The sequence below is a fragment of the Zonotrichia leucophrys genome, unplaced genomic scaffold, assembly GCF_028769735.1.
Source record: "Zonotrichia leucophrys gambelii isolate GWCS_2022_RI unplaced genomic scaffold, RI_Zleu_2.0 Scaffold_258_73039, whole genome shotgun sequence".
Lineage (NCBI taxonomy): Eukaryota > Metazoa > Chordata > Aves > Passeriformes > Passerellidae > Zonotrichia > Zonotrichia leucophrys.
The window spans coordinates 52,220-70,158 of NW_026992463.1; the positions used below are offsets into that span (position 1 = coordinate 52,220).

General features: G+C 50.5%; 1 protein-coding gene across 3 annotated transcripts in view; it reads right to left on the bottom strand.

Moving 5' to 3' along the window:
• LOC135441362 (C-type lectin domain family 2 member B-like) overlaps positions 1–17,656 on the bottom strand; it is a 62,365-nt gene extending 44,709 nt beyond the window's left edge. The window contains exons 1-6 of one of the 3 annotated variants that reach the window (XM_064700913.1): positions 17,548–17,656; positions 9,895–10,113; positions 9,440–9,538; positions 9,156–9,337; positions 8,855–8,955; positions 7,484–8,764 (exon numbers count right to left, since the gene is read on the bottom strand). In XM_064700913.1, the coding sequence (XP_064556983.1) occupies positions 8,650–8,764; positions 8,855–8,955; positions 9,156–9,337; positions 9,440–9,538; positions 9,895–10,042 (645 nt within the window). In that variant the 5' untranslated portion in view covers positions 10,043–10,113; positions 17,548–17,656 and the 3' untranslated portion in view covers positions 7,484–8,649. Of the gene's footprint in view, positions 1–7,483; positions 8,765–8,854; positions 8,956–9,155; positions 9,539–9,894; positions 10,114–17,547 lie in introns of those variants that run through there. The other 2 variants (XM_064700912.1, XM_064700914.1) reach the window with 2 other exon arrangements.
• Positions 17,657–17,939: the final 283 nt, after the last annotated feature.

The following is a 17,939-nucleotide window of genomic DNA, read 5'->3' on the forward strand; positions in this document are numbered from 1 at the left end:
CCTCAAGCACCTTTATTTTTTGTTTACTGAGTGGCCACTGTTTCACATCAACTGGTTTGTCTGTTTTCCACTTCAGTTTTTGGGTGGGGCACTGTTGTTCAATGACTGCTGCACAAAAATGCTGTGGAGAGTCTGGAATATCAATTGTGACACCCCACTGGGCCATTAAATCTCTCCCTAACAAAGGTTCTGAATAATCTAACACAAATGGACGGATATTTGCCAATTGTCCGTTTGGACCCTCGAATTGAATAATGCTTTTGGATTGTCTTGCCAATTGCAGACCTCCTACACCTCGAAGGTGACCAGCAACATTTTGTAAAGGCCAGTGTGCTGGCCAGTCTTGTACTGGAATCACTGTGCAGTCTGCACCTGTGTCTACAAGCATCTCAATGCGTTTAGACTCCCCACCCCCACTGACATTGCACCATAATTTGGGTTTATCTTTCGCAATAACTTGGACCCGGGCAACTGTGGGCCCTTGTTTTTCGATATTTTCGGGTAAAGATGGCACAGGGATAGCTTAAGCAACAATTTGTCCCTTGGGAAGAAACAGGGGTGGGTGGAAACAGTGCAGGCCGAGAACAAATTGCTTGGGATCTGATGTTGTCATTCCCGGAGCAATTTTGATCTCTTGTGGTGTGTGTTTGGTGTCCCCAATGACGATGTACTTACAACGAATTTGGTTCCAAGTACCCTTCTGTTCAGGATTTACAGAGACAAAATGCCAGTCAGTGTCCTTCAGGTGGAGTGACTCTGTCAGCTGCAACCTGTAAGGCTCATTGACAGAAGATGTGGTTAATACAGGATCACTTAAATCATAACATAGGTTATTTTGTTTCACCTTCAACAGTGGATTAGCAGACTTGGTCTTTGAAGCACCTGCTTCAGTTACACGAATGTTGATATTATCACGCGCTTGATTTGTTTTGCTGCCCTTATTCTCTTGGCCTGCTGTTTTTATGTCTGCACGCCTGGCAGGCTGGCGCTTTATTTTCAGTTTTTTTGTTGTTGACCCCCAGGGAGGGCTTGTAGTTCTCCTCCCCTGCCATTTCTAAATTCATCAAATTCCCTTTTCAGGGGGCACTGGTTACTCCAGTGTCCTAGGTTATTACAAAGCAGGCATGGTTTAGTGGGCTCAACCATTGCTGGTCTCCGCTGCTGCCCAGGGTACTGCTGTGCTGAGGGGAAAGGTGCAGGGCTGGCAACAGCGACACGCTGAGGTGGTCTTGGCAGCAGCCTTGGTCTGGAGTCTTCAGCCACACTCATCAGAGGCACTTTCCTGTTACAGACTAGAAGCATATCTTTTAGTGTAGGGGGTGGTTCTATAGGAAGGCTCAGGATTGCCGCTTGACACTGTTCATTTGCATTTGTAAACGCTATTTCCTCTAAAATTGCGTCCCTAGCAATCACCTTTTTAACTTGGATTTCAATGGCTCTAGTGAACTTTTCTACAAATTTCAAAAAAGGCTCTGATGGTAGCTGTTTAATTTTACTATAGGGCTCCAAAGGCCCCTCAGGTTGGAGGGAAAAGAATGCTTTTTCAGCTGCTTCTTTTACTTTCTCAAGTGTTTCTGCAGGAATTGCAGTAGCTTGGACTGAGGGAGAAGACCACTGGCCCTCACCGCAGAGGTGCTCAATGGTGATAGGGTTACCACTGTTGTCTCTTGCTGTCTTTGGATCAGCCTGTAAGCCTGGGAGAGCATCTTTTAGCAGTTGTTTTAATGCTGATTCCCATAATTTGAATTCTGTGGAGGTCATGAGGCAGAAAAAAAGCTGTTTTAAATCATGTGGGACTACCACAGTCCTACTCAATTCAGAATTTAAAAGGCCACGGAAATATGGACTGTGTGGACCATATTCCTTATGAGATTTACAGATCTCTTTAATCAATTGTCGTCCAAAGGAACTCCAATTAGCAGTTGGAGCTGCCCCGGCTTGAGCTGCAGGCTGAAACGTAACAGGAGCTAGTGACAACATGGGACTATGCATTGGGTCTGCCGTCCCCTGCTCTGTATCCCTGGAATCAGAAGCATTGGGATCACAGCTACAGGTTTGGGGACAGGCAGTGGGTGTGTCCCCACCGTGGGAACCCGGGGAGGGGGCGGGGACAAGGGGCTGGCAGGGGGCAGGGAAACCGTGGGAACAAGGGGCGGGGTCAAGGGGCTGGCAGGGGGCGGGGACGCCTGGTGACATCACGTCAGCAGACGCCCCCTGGGAGGAGTAGAGGGGCGGAGCTGAGGGTACTGCAGGAAAGGCGGGGGGAGGGGGGAAGGTGTCACGAGGAACAGGAGGAGAGGGGGATGGGGCAGGAATTTTGGAATGCTTAAGAGGATTTTGGGAAGAAGAAGATCAGGTTTGGGAAGATGCCACGTGGCATCCACCATTTTGTGGACCCCCTAGGGACTGGGGGCCATTTTGGGCATCACTGCTCTCTGGAGAAACAGGGAGAGCAGAGGTACATGACTTTACATTTGGCTTTTTCTCCATTTACTTTTGTTTGAGCAATGCTGTTCGAATTTGTAAACTCCAGAACACAAATTTAGCTGAGGGTGACTTGCCATATTGTCCTAAGGTTATCAATTCATTCCCAACTTTATCCCAGAATTGCATATTGTGGATTTCTTCAGGGGAAATGTTTGGGAACTGCAGAAAAAGCCATCTTATAAACTGTTTCAATTTTCCCTTAGAGAATTTCACATTACTATTGATTAAAATGCTAGCAATATTATAATACACTCCTTTACGTACAATGCTAAGTTTGGAACCCATGTTAGATGTAAAAAGCAAAGTACTTAATCCCGCCTGACCAAAACAAAGCTAAAATCAGCTACCAATTTCTAAAAAAACCACAGATAGAAAGCAATAACGAGCAGGCAAAAGCTTCACAATGCAGCTGTATATACTGCTTTTAAAATTCCCGGGCAGCAGCAGCAGGGCACGCCCTGCCGAACCGAGGCAGAAACGAAGCCTCCCAAGCTGTGGAATGCAGCCCCCCTGCAGAGCAGAGAGCAGCCACTCCACGTGGCAAACCGAAACCGGGGCTCCCCCCGCCGCACTGCGAGAGATCCCCCGGCCACGTGGAAAGAGAGCCCCCCCTCCCCCGCACCGAGAAAGAGAGAGAGACTCCCGACCACGTGTAGAGAGCCGAGCACGCTGCCGAGCCAGGGGGGAAGGGCAGAGAGCGATCCCACTCCGGCGTGAATTCCAAAAGACAGTGAAACACGCGGCAGAAAGCTAAAGCTAAAATGCTCCCATCTGTGGGGCTGCGCAGCCAAAAATGCAAAGGTAAAAAGGAACAGAACTCACGGCAGAGTCTGTTTTTGAGCTTCTGCTCTACCGAAAGCAGAGATACTCACGTGACATGGAAGCTGTAGGTGGCTGGGTACAGGCAGGTCTCCTCACCGAACAGGACCTCTGGGCGAGAGAGGCTCCCCTGTTCTTCCTCTGGAAAGTCTGCTCACCACAAGGGAGCTGGGCTTTCCAGAGGCGCCGAACAGTCCACGAAACTTTTTCTGGGAATATTCCCAAAGTCTCTAGCTGAGGGCGATGCAACCAAAGCCCTTCAATCTGGATGCACGGCTGCCAAAAGCTTCTCCGAGGTACTGCGAGTCCGTTCTCGGGCTGCGGAGTCGCTTTGCCCACCCAGGGATGCCAATATATTGGAATATGAATCCCAATATTACCAGTTAGATTTTGCCTGGACCACTCTAACCCTTGCTGCTGGGCCAAAGGCGGCACTGTGGTCTAACTCACCCCAGAGATACCTTGGCTGCTGGAGATTGCAGCAGGGCACTGAACAAGTCCAGGCTTGTCAGGAACTCCATTTACCTCAGGAGAGAGAGCTTCTGGCAATGGTGAAGAGAGAAAGGAGAGGATTCCACTGGAGGGTTTATGTCCAGATGTTTATTCCATGGTTACAGAGGTCTGAACCGGGGCAACTGCTCCAACAGAATGCCGGCCGCATGGTCTGATTAACCTTTTAAGCTCAGGGACAGGGGAAGGAGAGGGGACAGGTGAGCTACCCACCAGGTGAAAGGGGCAGGGTCTCAAGGGACTAGGGACACCTATCCAATGTCCCCCAGGCCTGAGGAGCATCCTTTGAAATTGACCAACCACATGATGCCTTGCTGGAAGTTAAGCCTGATTGACAGGACTCACTCAGCAAGGGGGTGAGGGGGAAGGGAGAGAGGTATAGGCATACCTGGGAAGGGACTCGGAAGTTTAAAACAGGACATTGCAACACACCACAAAATCAGTGATCCCATTTTGTCCATTCCAAATAGGTGTGGCTGAAAAAACCCTGAGATTTTGCCTTCTGTTCCCACTGTCCTCACCCACATCAACAGATGCTAGCATGATTCATTAAATTCTTTTCTTGAGAAGTAAGAGCAGATTATCAGAATAAAAAAATTAGAGCTAATTGTTTGAGACAAATGATGCATAGGAGAAGAAAAGCGGGGTTTTATTTATAGATGAATGTTGTGATTTTTGCTCTCACAATTGAGAGGCAGCTATTACAGGTGTGTGAGGAGAAGTTTTGTAGACGAATAGTGCTGTTACTGTAATGTGTCCCCCCACAGTCCCCTTTCCCTCCCCCTCAGTTCCCAGGGCATTTGGGGAGGGCTGGCTCATTACCAGGAGGGGCCACAGGACAACATCTGAGCTCCAATCAAGGTGTGAGGAAGTGATCTCCACCTGTGGAGGGCAGAGAAGGAGTTGACTGACAAAACTTTGGGAGGGGCTGAGGGTATAAAAGGCAGAGCATCCATTTTGTAAATGAGCATGTGGCTGACAGTCACAGAGACCCCCCAGAGCTGTCATTTTTCCTTATTCAGTCTGTTGTATTTTTTTAAGGTTAAAAAAACCTTTAAGATTTTAAAAGTGAGGGTCGTTTCTCACATCTTCCAAGGACAATCCAAAATTCTCACCTTCAGGCCAGTTTGTGATGATTTCCAGGAGCCCAGGGTAATTTGGATTTCCTACTGGAGCTTGTTGTATAATGTTATTTATAACAAATATAGGCATTGGCTTCTGCATTTATGTATTAACATTTGTTTTGCAAGTTATTATGCATCACAAAAATCCTGTTATAGTGCAATTTGTAATTACTGCTTTTGATGCAGTATAACCTGTCAGTTTATCTATGCACCCTATAGCTTTTATAAATAGTGGTGTAATAGATACTATCTTAGACCATAGCATAACAGAGACTGAAATGTTGAAATTATTGTTTCATGTAATGTCTCTGTCCCTCTGGGAGCCTCTCAGGAACCCTCGGCCAGTCCCCAGTCCCAGACACCGGGGGGGCAGCCCCGACCCCACTGACAGCGGGGAGACACCCGAGGGTACTGAGGGCAGCTGGGCTGGTCGCCTTTGCAGCAGAGGAGACACCAGAGACATCGGGAGCAGATAAAGGGCCGACTCTTAGCAGGGGTTAATCCAAGGTTTTATTCAGGGGCTCTGGGGAGCTCCTGCACCTCAGGGGCCTCCTGCTGAGAGCCCTGGGAGAGGTGTAAAGGTTACATTTAAAGGGAGGTGGAAACTGAAAGTAGATAACATTTTACTGACCAATGAGTGACCCTAAGGGATGGGCACTGGGGCATGGACATTTAGGACAGCGTATGGGGCAAGGCTTGGGGGGCTGACCCCTGGCCTCTGGCTGATCACTCAACGACCTGGACCGAAGCTTCTAGATGGAGGGGGTGGGATGCTGAGTGATTGAAGAGAGCCAGGGTGGTGATTTGGGGATGATCTCAGCCAGGGAGAGGGATTACACAGGTAAAGGGAGGTGGGAACCATCTGGGATAAACCATTTGGGAAAAATACGGGGATACAAAACAAAACTACTTCAAAGTATTACAAAGTAAAAAACACACTACAGCAATGTAACTAACTCAGAAAATGGTGTAAAATAATTGATTTGCCACATTCAGGGACTTTCTTATCAGAAAGACAAGTTCAACAGAAATAAAAACCAGAACATGGAAAAAAAAGACTTTACGGACCCTCGTTATCAGGGAGTGAAAATACAATAAGATAGAACCACAAGAAAAAAATTAAATATATTACTTTAAAGTACAAGATGGCCTGAAGACAAGTCTATTAGAATATGGTAGCAAGGTCAGGCAGGCTGTTCTCCTCACCGGAATAGGACCCCACGGGCAGGAGGGGCTCCCCTATTCTCCTCCAAAAAATCACTCACCAGAAAGGAGCAGCACTTTGCAGAGGCGCAGAGCGTTCCACGAGACTTCTTGTGGGGTCAGCTCCCTGTCATGGTTTGAGCCTGGCACAGAGCCAGTGCCCCCATGAAAATGCCCTCACCCTGGCGTCTGCTGTGAGATGTGACCAGGAATAAGCAAAACAGGCTCCAGCTTAAACATAAAGAAAACTTTATTACCTAATCTACAGGAAAATAGGAAAAAACTATAAGGAAAAAAAAAATTGAAAACCTCACAAAAGCACTTTCCTCCTCCCCACCACCAGAATTTCCCAATCCGATACATTCTCCCAAATCACCAACTGCCCAGCCTGGCAACACCCTTTAGAATACTCAAACTTCAGTCCATGAAGAGGAGTCCTTCTTGTTCCATAGTCTTTCCCTGGAAACACGCTGAAACCTCGTGTGCTTCCAATGTCACTCGGCACCGCCCGGAAAAAGTCCTTTTGCCGCTTGTGACATCTTTCTTCCATGCTCAGTGCTCTCACCACTGTGCATGGACCAGAGCTGCTTCTAGGGCTGTCTTTTAAGGATGCCTTGTCTCACTCCAAAAAGGCACAGTCTCTGCTTTGGGACATTTGTCCCCCCCATATTTTTCCAACCCTCTGGGGCCGAGGGGTCCCCACAATGAACCCTCCTGGTTCTGAGGCACTGCTTCCCCCCCAAGTGCAGTCTCTGCTTCACAGGAACAAACTGAGTCTATGGCTACACAAGAAAAGTCCAGCCAAAAGGCCACTCCAATCATCTCTCACCACTCAGTCATCTCCACATTCTTCAGGCCAAGTCCTTGTCTCATCTCATCTCCTATCTCCCTTCTTATTCAGCTCCGAGGATGATCAGCATTTTTGCAAGGCCCCAGTCATGAAAGAAAGGGGTTAAAACTTCTAGTCTCTGTCTGTCCCAGGACGCCGATACTCCCACACGCGCTGCTGCTGCTGCGGCCGGCTGGCACTTCCCCCCTTTCTCCTCCTTGGCCGGCTGCTATCACATTCAGACACCGGCTCTCCCTCTTTCTCTCCTGGGGAGGTGGAATGGCTGCCCAATGCAGCGGCTGGACAGGGGAGGGAGATCTGACCTCTTCGCCTCGACGTCCCAAGAGAGCCTCTCAGAGCCGAAGCTCTGCTTTTTAACCCCTGTGTATTCTCGGAGGTGTGTCCAAACCGCACTGGCTACACCAGGTGCCAATATCAAACTCTGAACATCCATTGGTTTGATCACAACATCCCAGAATTCCCACTTCTTCCTGGTCAAACCACCTCAGTCCCAAAGTCTCTCTGGAGAGCGATGCAGCCAAAGCCCTTCCAGTGGATGCTCAGCTGCCTTAAAGTCTTCCCAAGTTCTGAGATTCCGAGAAGCTTCTTGGGGCTGCAGAGTCGATCAGCCACACGTTGGGTGCCAAAACATTGGAATATGATCCCAATATTACCAGATGGAACGTGCCTGGGCTCGTGTGGCCCCTGCTGCTGGACCAAAGGCGGCAGCTGTGGTGTTTCACCTCAGAGACACCTTTGGCTGGCTGGATGTTGCAGATGGGCACTTGGGACAAGTCCAGGCAAGCAGGAACTCAGTATTACCTCTGGTGCGAGGTGAAGAGGAAAAGGAGATGGATTCTGCCGTAGGGTTTAATCCAGAGTTTTATTCCATGGTCACAGATCTCTGAATCTTGTAACAGCTACAACAGAATGCCGACTGCATGGTCTCAGTGTCCTTTTCAGCTCGGGGAGAAGGGGGAGGGAAGGGATAGGTGTGCCACCAACCAGGTGGGAAGGGCGGAGTCTCAGGGGACAATGACACTTAGACAGGCCAATGACCCCAGGGCTGAGAAGCATCTTTTGAACTTCTGCCAATCACATGACACCCTTGCTGGAAGGTTAAGCTTGACATACAGCACTTAGCAGGAGGCAAGGGGAGGGGAAGGGAGAAGGTATTGCCACACCTGGGAAAGGACTGGGATGGCTAAAACAGGAAATTGCAACACACTGCAACACAAGTCAAAAGTTAAAAACAAACAAAACAACGTGTAAATTCAAAGTTATGTCTGAATTCTGAAAAACTCGTATAAATATGCATGTAGCTCTAAAATATGGAAAACACAGTTTAAGTTAACTGTGTGCAAATAGCCAAGCATCCAAGGGTGGGATTTTAACCCGTTATGAACTTTTACAAAAAGTGTAAATACTGAGCCATGTTTCTCACATATAATGAGGGCAATGCACTCACTGCAGGCAGCATCGGTGGCAGGATGGATTGCAGAGACTTTTCCTTTGCAGCCCCAGCCCAGCGCTGGCACTGGGGATGAAGAGGCACTGAGGTGACCCTGAGAGGAAGTGCAAGGCACAGGGCGCAGCTGAGGAAGGACAGCGCTGTGCTGGGCTCAGAGGTGAAGCTGGCACTGCCCAGTGTGGAGAAGGTCCTTTGTGCAGCCCCTGTTACAGGGGAGCTTGGGCCTTGCTGCAGACATACGGCCGCGGATGTGAGCAGTTGTCACTCCTGAATCTCTCATCAGCCAGGTACACACACTGGGAATTGCCAAAGACAGGAACCCTGCAGGGAGGAGCAGAGGCAGCGCTGGCTGCCAGGGGAAGCCCTTGTGCCCCTGTGCCCCCAGGCCCTGCCCGGCTCCCCGGCACTCACCGGGAGCTGTAGCTGCTGCCGTCCCCCCAGTGCAGGCGCTCGCCCCGTCTGCGCAGCCCGAGCCAGAAATCGCCGTTCCCGCGGAGGCGGAAGAGCAAATCCTGCCCAGGAGAGAGGAGTGGGAGCTGCCCCGGCCCCTCGGGGGGACACGTGCCCGGGGCTCCCCCCCCACGCCGGGGCTCCTTCCCTGCAAGGCCCCGGCCCAGGGCTGCAGCCCCGGCCCTACGAGCACCGAGCCCGGCCCAGGAGCGCCCCCAGGCTGCCCTCAGCCAGCCCACACCGCCCGCAGCCCCTCACTCACCATGGCCTCCTCATCCTTGGCAATGGCCAGGGAGGCCCCGAGCTCGGAGCACCGTTCCTGACCCTGCTCCCACGTGCTGAAATCCCGCGAGAAGTAGTAGCAGACCCCATTGTAGCCAATCCAGTCACGGGGACAGCCCAGAACCAACAGCGGAGTCGCAGGTGTGACTGGAACCTGTGGTGCTGCAGGGGGAAGAGGAGAAGCTCTGAGCATTCCCCTGCGCAGGGAGCAGGGAGCCCGCTCTGCCCCGAGGGGCTGGGCCCAGGCTGCTGCCCCTCCCTTACCTGCCAGCACGGCCAAGGTCACCCCCAAAGCCAGCACCAGCACCAGGAGCAGCAGAATCAGCACCACCGTGCCCACGGGATGGCACCTGAACCATTCACCTGGAGCAGGAAAGAGCTGCTGGCTGCCAGAAGCAGAGCCGGCCCTGCAATCTGCTCAGCCCATGGCCAGGGAGCAGAGCAGGGAGCCCTGAGGCAGTGTGGGCCTCCCTCCGCTGGCAGCCAGAGAGCCAAGAGCCTGGCCACAGGCAGGGACACAGCTGTGGGCACAGGCTGCAGCAGGAGAACTGCACAGCCTTGGGGGCAGCTGGGGCTCTTGCTTCCAGCCACGGATGGGGCCCAGCAGAGCACGAGGCCTCTTCCAGACATCGGGAAACAGCCACACACCTGCCAGCCCTGGCCTTGGGAGGGGACACTGTCCCCACCCTAGAGGGCACAGGGGTGGCCGTGTACTCAACCCAAGAATCTTCTGTGTCTCTTCCCTGTTGCTGATCTGTCCTCCTGGGGCTCATTCACCATGTCAGGAATGGAGCAGAATTCACTCTCCTCCTGCTCACAGCCGGCATCTCTCTGCGTGGAATAAACAGCACCTGGCTCCCGAGACATCAGGAGTGCTGCTGGCAGATCCTTTGGGAGCTCGGCCTCGGGAACAGCTTTCCAGCCGCGCTGATGGCACCCTGAAAGGGACACGATGAGAGGTCACTGCTGGTGCCGGCCGTGCGGGGGCTCAGGAGGGCGGTGGCAGCTGTGGCTGCGCTGTCGCCGCTGCCCAGAGGTGCGGCAGCAGGTGCGGAGACAAGCGCAGCCCCCAGCTGGGGCAGCACCGACCTTAGGTCGCAGCTGGGCTGGAGCCGCCTCCGAGCTCCGCCGCCGCCTCGCCGGGCTATGGACACCGCCGCCGCTCCGCAATGGGACAAACGGAATGACATGCCCGCCGCTCCGCTCCTGGCACACTCATCGGTTCGGCTTCGCGGGCACTGCCGCTGGTGCCACGGCTCGGCAGAGCTCGCAGAGGGCGAGACTTCGCCTCAGGGGCAGACGGCAGCGATCCCGAGCGCCGCCGGCAGCAGGGAAAGGAGCGAGCGAGCGGGGCAGCAAAGCGTGTGGCGCGCCGCGGGGGCACCGAGGCTCCTGTCCCGACAGAAGCCCTGCTAGGACAGAGGTGCCCAGGCCACTGAGGCCGCAGAAGAAGCGCAGCCCCGGGCAAGGTGCTCCTGGGGCTCTCAACAGTGAATTCTCGCAGGGACTCTTGGGCTGGGCCAGGTGTCAATTGCCAGCAAAAGCGCTCTGTCGCTCTCGGCGTTCGGTGCCTGTCGGTGATAAATTGAGTCCCAGCCTGGCAACGCCAGCTCGTCTTTGTCGTAGACATCTTTTTGTGAAAATCCTTTCTTAGGATTTTTTCTCTCCTGAGAAGCTAAGAGGCCTCAGAAACAAAATGTAAATGATGGTTATCTGCTGCTGTGGAATGCAACGGGTGGATCCGTGATTGGTCTTGTGTGGATGTTTGGAATTAGTGACCACTCACGGCAGAGCTGGCTCTCTCTCTCTGTCCGAGCCACAGACCTTTGTTTTCATTCTTTTCCATTCTATTCTTAGCTTAGATAGCCTTCTGAGATTAAACTTTTCCTTCTATGCTTTAGTATAGTTTTAATGTAATATATATAGTAAAATAATAAATCAAGCCTTCTGAAATATGGAGTCAAATCCTCGTCTCTTCCCTCATCCAAAGACCCCTGTGACCACTGTCGCACCTCTTTACCATTCTTTTCCAATTTCTTAGTGAATTAAATCAAGGGTAAACTCCCGCTTGTCGCCATTCATAGCCTTGAATCAAGAGGGAATGGAGGTTTCCTCTCGATTTAGATCCCTAAATGATGCATAAGAACAGTCTCCCCTCCATTTAATCCCTACTGAAAAGTGAATCAAGGGGGATTTTTCTTCAATTTAGCCTCCTGAAATGAGGAGTTTCCCTCTTCAATTTTCCTCAAGACCATTCTCAGCCCTTTTGGAAGCTGCTTCTGGGGCAGGCGGCTGCTGCAGCCAGGCCAGGGGCAGGGCAAGGCACATGGCAACGCTGGCGGGTGGCGGGCGCCCGGCGGTGCTCGGACTCTGTCAGCCTCTGCACTTCAGGCAGATCAATTGAATCCCAATTGTCAGTGATTTCCACCACCTGATATTTCTCCCCTCTTTTCCTGCATGGATTTGACAGTTCTTCCTTTCCTCCCACAGAGCTGGAAAGGAAAATGCCCGCCTGCCCCATGGCCGTCCCCAGTGCCTTCCACTGCTCCAGCCTTGTCCCTCTTTCTCTCCCCTTTTCTTTGCAGCACTTTCTCCCTCCTCCTCCTCTCCCTGCCAGCTCCAGCAAAGCCATTTCCCCCACTGGCACCAGCTGCCTCCTGTCCCTCGCTCCCATTTTGCCCACTCTGAACTCCTGGAGCCGCCTGCCCGCGGAGCCGCAGCTGCCGTGGGGCCGGGTAATGGTGCAGGGAATGCTGGCAGGGATTCTTGGACTGGGCTGGGCCAGGCCAGGTGCCCGGGGCCAGCAAAAACGCTCTGAGCCTCTGCTCCTGCCCCTGGGCAGGCAACAGAACACAGCAGGAAAGGCTCGGGGATCGGGAAAAGGCCAGGCAGAGATCACTGAGCGATCACTGATATAAAGGGACATGACTGGGAGGATATTCTTTGAATTTATTATGACACAAATCATGGCAAGAGGACGAGCGGTAAAGCAGCAGGGTTCAGCCTCGGAACCAGGACTGTGCCCTCGGCCCCCGGCAGCCGCAGCAGGGGGATAAAGGATCCCCGGGCCGAGCAGCGGCTCTGCCCCAGCACGGGGATGTGTCCGGAGCCCCCGCTCCGGGCCGGGCTCGCAGGGCCGAGCGCGGAGCAGGCGCTGAGCTGCTCCTGGAGCTTCCAGCGCTGCTGGATCCGGCGGGCACGGCACAGGCAGTGCCGGGGGCATCGCTCGGTGCCTGGCGGCGTTTGCCGTCCCCAGGGAGAGACTGAGCCCGGCCCGCAGCGCCAGCTCGTCCTCACCCTTCTATTGCAATTGCTCCATGGTTAAACCAAGGGGAAACTCCCTCTTGCCGCCAGTTCAAAGCCTTGAATCAAGGGGAGAATGGAGGTTCCCTCTCGATTTAGATCCCTAAATCATAAGGAGGGTCTCCCCTCAACTGAATCCTGGATGAAAAGTGAACGAAGGGGGATTTTTCCTCAATTTAGGCTCCTAAAATGAGGGGAAATGCAGTTTCCTCAAGAAAGACCATTCTGGGGGCTTTTGGACATCTATTTTGTCAATGAAGGTCCCTTCAAATGGAGAATCCCCCTCGATGGAACTCTTACAGTGGCACATCAAGAGGTTCCTCTCAAGGGAAGCCCTTTCAGACCAGGGACAGCCGTGTTTGCTCTCAGTTTGAACCTGGAGATGATGAAAATGGGGCTCTTACCCTCAATTCAAACAGCACCATAAAGGGTTTCTTCTTCTGTTTAAACATGAAAATCATGGAAAATGGAGGTGCCACCAAGGGAGGCACTACCAAGGGAGGCACCCAAAATGATGACAAAGCTGTGTTTTCCTTCAATTCTGACCCTTCAAATCACAGGTGAATGGGGATCCCCCCCAGTTCAAACACAATTACAGAAAAGCTTTCCCCCCTCCATTTCAATCCCATTTTTGGGGCACTGGGGAGGGACTGGGGGCACTTCCCCCTCCTCACTGCTCACCCCTGGGGCTGCTGCCCCTTGTACAGTGCTGAGGAGTTCTCTCCCAGTTCCCTGCCAGTTTCCCTCTTCCTGGCAAGCCCCGGCAGGGATGGGGAGAGCACTGGGCAGGAGCTGGGAGCGCTGTTCCTTCCCAGGGCTCCTGATATCCCTGCCAGTGCTCCTTCCTGCTCACTCCCGCTGCTCCCACTCTCCCTCCCAGTTCCCTCCTGGCATTCCCTGTGCTCCCAGTTCCCTGCCAGTGTTCCCAGGATCTCTCGCAGTGCTCCCAGCGGCAAAGCCCTGGGGGGACAGCGTGCTCTGTTCTTGAAGAGGGGAGACTGGAGCTGTCAGGAGAGCAAACCCGGGAAACTACACACTGTCACACAGGAACAAAACCCTTGACTAGGATGAGTTCCTCTTGCTGGCACAAGGAGAGAAGGAGAAATATGACAGGAATATTCTTCATCATTCTGCCCAGGCTTTGTCAAACACTCCAGCTCCTGCACCTCAGGAAATAACAAGTGGTTTCTAAGCAGTGACTTTGATATCAGTGAGCAGGTTATTATGGATTAATCTCACGCTGGAAAGCAGCCTTCACACCCTACTGCTCTTGGCATCGCCCAAAGAGTTTGGAGGCTGCTGCCCAGTGAGCTCCTGAGTTGTATCTTCCTTGTCAATTTTATCAGCCCCTTGTTTAATTGTAAAAACATAAATACAATGCAGGGAGCATTGGCCAAGGATCTCAGGCCTTGCAAATCTCATCCAAAGAAAGGGAAAAAAGAGTGTTTCTCCCAAACCACAGAGTTAAAAAGTTATCTCGTCAGCTACACATATTTTAAAAAGGAAAAGAGGAAGAGTAAAATATCAACTACTGTGCCAGTGGTGCTCAAGCCTATTTCTGTTCTCTTCTTTCACCTGTAGCATCTCTAAGAATACTTAAAAACTGTGAAAAATGCATGTATTTTATGATTGGCTTTTCGCAAATATTAAAATGAATATTATATGTGTTGTGTTAGAAAGTAATGCTGTATTAATTCTCTTAACTACGGTGTTAAACATAGTTTTAGGCTATAAAAATTGTTAAAATAGAAACTATGCTATGTAAGATGCTTTGTTTAACAAGAAGGGCTTGCAGCGAGATAGCAGCCACATGACACCTAAATCTTTCAGAGAAAGGGAATTTATTGCCTTCTTATCAGAAGAAACAGACTTCTTCCTGCCTTGGAGGTGCTGTTAGGATTAGAAGGAAGAAGCTGACACTGACCAGACAGAATCCTGTGTTTGAATGGAATTTATGCATCATGGATGAAGTGTATGAATATGCAACAGGCTATTGTTCTTAAGGGTTAATCCTTTGTTAATGGGTGTCCTTTTTCGGGCTCGTGATGCCCAGAAAAAGGTACCCGGACGTCCCTAACTCTTTGTTTTTATTGTCTCATATTGTCTTTATTCAATTTGTCCAAATTGTTATTACTCTAATTGTGTTACTATTCTTTTTAACTATTTTATTACTATTAAACTTTTAAAAATTTAAAAACAAGTGATTGGCGTTTTTCACTATTTGGTAGCAGAGGATGGTTAGTAACACCTCGCTGCCGGTGCTTTAGGAGAGTCAGAGTGGGGAAGGCGCGCCCTGCCCTATTTGGCAGCCTCGCTTTGTTTCCCCTGGGGTGACCGACAGACACAGGTTACGATCTGTGGACAAAAGGAGACAATAAAACAAAGAGAAGGGAAAAAGGCTCCCTACAACCGCGGTAATTGGCCCTCTAAGACTAGTAGTGCACACGAAGAACCCGGGAAGGAAAAGGGATTGGTAAGTATTTCTCGGGGGGCAGGTATGGGGGGATGAATGTGTGTGAATGAGAGGCGGGCTGGTTACCCCAGACCTGCCAAGTGAGTGCTGGAGGCTCCCATGCTGCGTTTTCTTCTTTTCGCGAGAAAAGCAGCCAGTAAAGAGACGAAGTGATTGATAAGAGAGTGAAAGAATCCCCCGGGGTGACTGGGACTGGGTCTCAGGGAGGGGTTGGACCCCTCGGAGGTAGGGAGCAAGGTTTCCTAGCCCAATCCACTAGGAAACGGGACAGGAGGGGCCGCTAAAGCCTGCTGGGTTGAGGGATTTCTATTCCAAGAGCATCCAAGAGCAGGGTTGAGCAGAATTCTGTCGGAGTGAGGATATGCCCAAGAACACTCAGGGTGGGACAACACAGCTAGATTGAGGGATGAAAATTTTGCCTAACAGTATCCAGGGTCGGACAACACAGCTACATTGAGGGAAAAATTTTTGCCCAACAAGATCCAGGGTTGAACAACACAGCCGGATTGAGGGATAAAAAATGCCCAAGAACATCCAGGGTTGGACAACACAGCAAAACAAATTAAATGCCCAAGAGCATCTGTAGTTGTACCACACTGCTGGGTTGAGGGACAGAAAATGCCCAAGAGCATCTGGGATTGAACAACACAGCTGGATTGAGGGAAAAATACTCAAAAGCATCTGGGGTTGGACAACACGGCAGGACTGAAGGAAAATTACCCGAGAGCATCTGGGGTTGGACAACACGGCAGGATTGAGGGAAAAATTGCCCAAGAGCATTTGGGGTTGGATAACACAGCTGGGTTGAGGGATATCCAATAGCACCGGGACTGGCCAGTAACACCTAAACTTGTAATAGGTGATGTGAAAGTAAAAGGAACCTTATTGTTGTTTTGTGGTGTGTGAGAGTGAGACACACACAAAGTCAGCCTCAGTTTCCCGGGCAGGTGGGAAGGGGGAGGCAGTGGAGAGAGGAGTGAGTGACCTGCACACCAGGCTGTAGCTCCCGGGTAGGTGGGGGCTTCTGGGCCGAAGAGGAGTGAGTGACCTGCGAACCAAGCTAGCGTTCCCCGGGTGTGTGAGGGGCCGTAGCTGAAGAGTGTGAAAGACACACAGACAGCCTCACAGGGGAACGGACACCAGAGGCAGCAGAGTCAGGGCCCTTCTAGGGGGCCTGGTGACACCGAGACCTGGAGGTAAACCCCAAAGTGAAAGAGGGACCACAAAGACCTGTGATTTTCTAGCAATAAGGATCCACTTTGTGTCTTGAGAGTGTGAAGGAATGTGTGAAAGTGAATGAGAAATAAAAGTGAGTGAATGTAGACGAATGAAAGTATAGGTAATGTCGATTGTGCATTTTAAGCCTTACCATATCTCCTTGGAGGGAGGTGGATTGTATTGAAAAGCAGTGTGAGAAAAAAAGATTTTTGGGTGTAAGTAGTTGAAAGAAAAGTGGTATTTAAGTTGTTAGTAAAAAGTGAAAAATGGAAGCAGGGGACGAATAGATAGAATATTGAAAAATGAGACAAAAATCCAGTAAGGTGGATACAGGAAAGAAAAGCAGGAGAAAAAAAATTACCAACAGAAATACCACAAGATAGCACTTTGGGAGTTATGTTAACAAACAGAAATACAACTCCTTGCAAAATACAGGATATGCAGAAGTTGATGAGAAAAAACATGCAAACTTGTGAATTATATACTTAAAAAGAGCATTAGAAAATTTAACAGAAAAGGAAGGAGTTATATATTGATTGAAGGTATGCCTTTGGAGTAGGACATACCTTAAGAAAACTTTAAAAAGGGAGATTACTTAATTAAAGAAGAAAAAGATTAGTACATGAGAAACTTATTTTCGAGGTTTTAGAGGCATTAAAATTATCTAAGAGAGATTGTAATAATACATATTAAAGGACACCAAAAGGTAAAAACCCAGAAATAAGAAAAAATAATTGGCAGATCAAGAAGCTAAAGATGCAGCAGAAAATAGAGCTGAAAGAGTTAATATTAACTCCAAATGAAGAAAAATTGGAAATTCCCAAGTTTAGAGAAGAAAAAAAAAAGGAATTAAAACAAGATAGGTGGCGAACAAGAGAAATCGGGGAAATAGAAACATCTTGATGGAATAGATAATAATATAATTATTAGATATATAGATATATATTAGATATATAGATATATAGATAATAATTAGATAATAAAACCCTTACTAGGGAACAGCAGAGGACATGTATCAAAAAGCCCGATGGGATACTCAGGCTTTGTGTGATCATTTTATTAAAAGAATTATGGATGCACTGAGACTTTAAGAGTAGAAAAACAAGTACCTGAAACATGTATAATTTGCCAAAAGATAAATTAAAGAGTGATGAGAAAACCAATATGAGAAGGTCGTGAGTTAGCTCGTCAACCATTTCAAAGCATCCAAGCAGAAGTTTAGATTTAAGTTAAGCTCTGGATTTATTTGTAAAAACCGATTAATCCAGAAGAAAAAGAGAATATCACATGCTGGGGAGGGGGGAGGCTGTAAGAAAATAACATTTTTGAAAGGCAATAAAAGCAAAACGGGGAAAGTATAAAGCTGAGAACAAATTACCTCATCCATTGCCGTTCATTCCCCCACTCGTTCGCAGCTGCACCACCCCTCCCAGCCCCTGTGCCGGCTCCGGCAGAGTCCGTCTGTCCCAGTCCGTCTGCCCCAGTCCGTCTGTCCCGGTCCGTCTGTCCCAGTCCGGCCGCCTGGCCCGCGGTCGCTCCGCTGGCCGTGCCGGGGCTGGGGGTCTGTCCTGCCGTGTGCACCGTGGTTACCGCGCTGACCGCACCGAGGGGGGCCCGTCTGTCCCGTCTGTCCATCCGGTTTGCCTGGCTCTGTCGGCTCCGCCGCTGCAGCGGGTCAGTCCCGGCTTTGTCTCTGCCGATCAGCCACCGTGGCTGAGTAGGGGTCCGCTCCAGCTCGCTGCCCAAGCTCGGGGCCCCAGCACCCCGGAC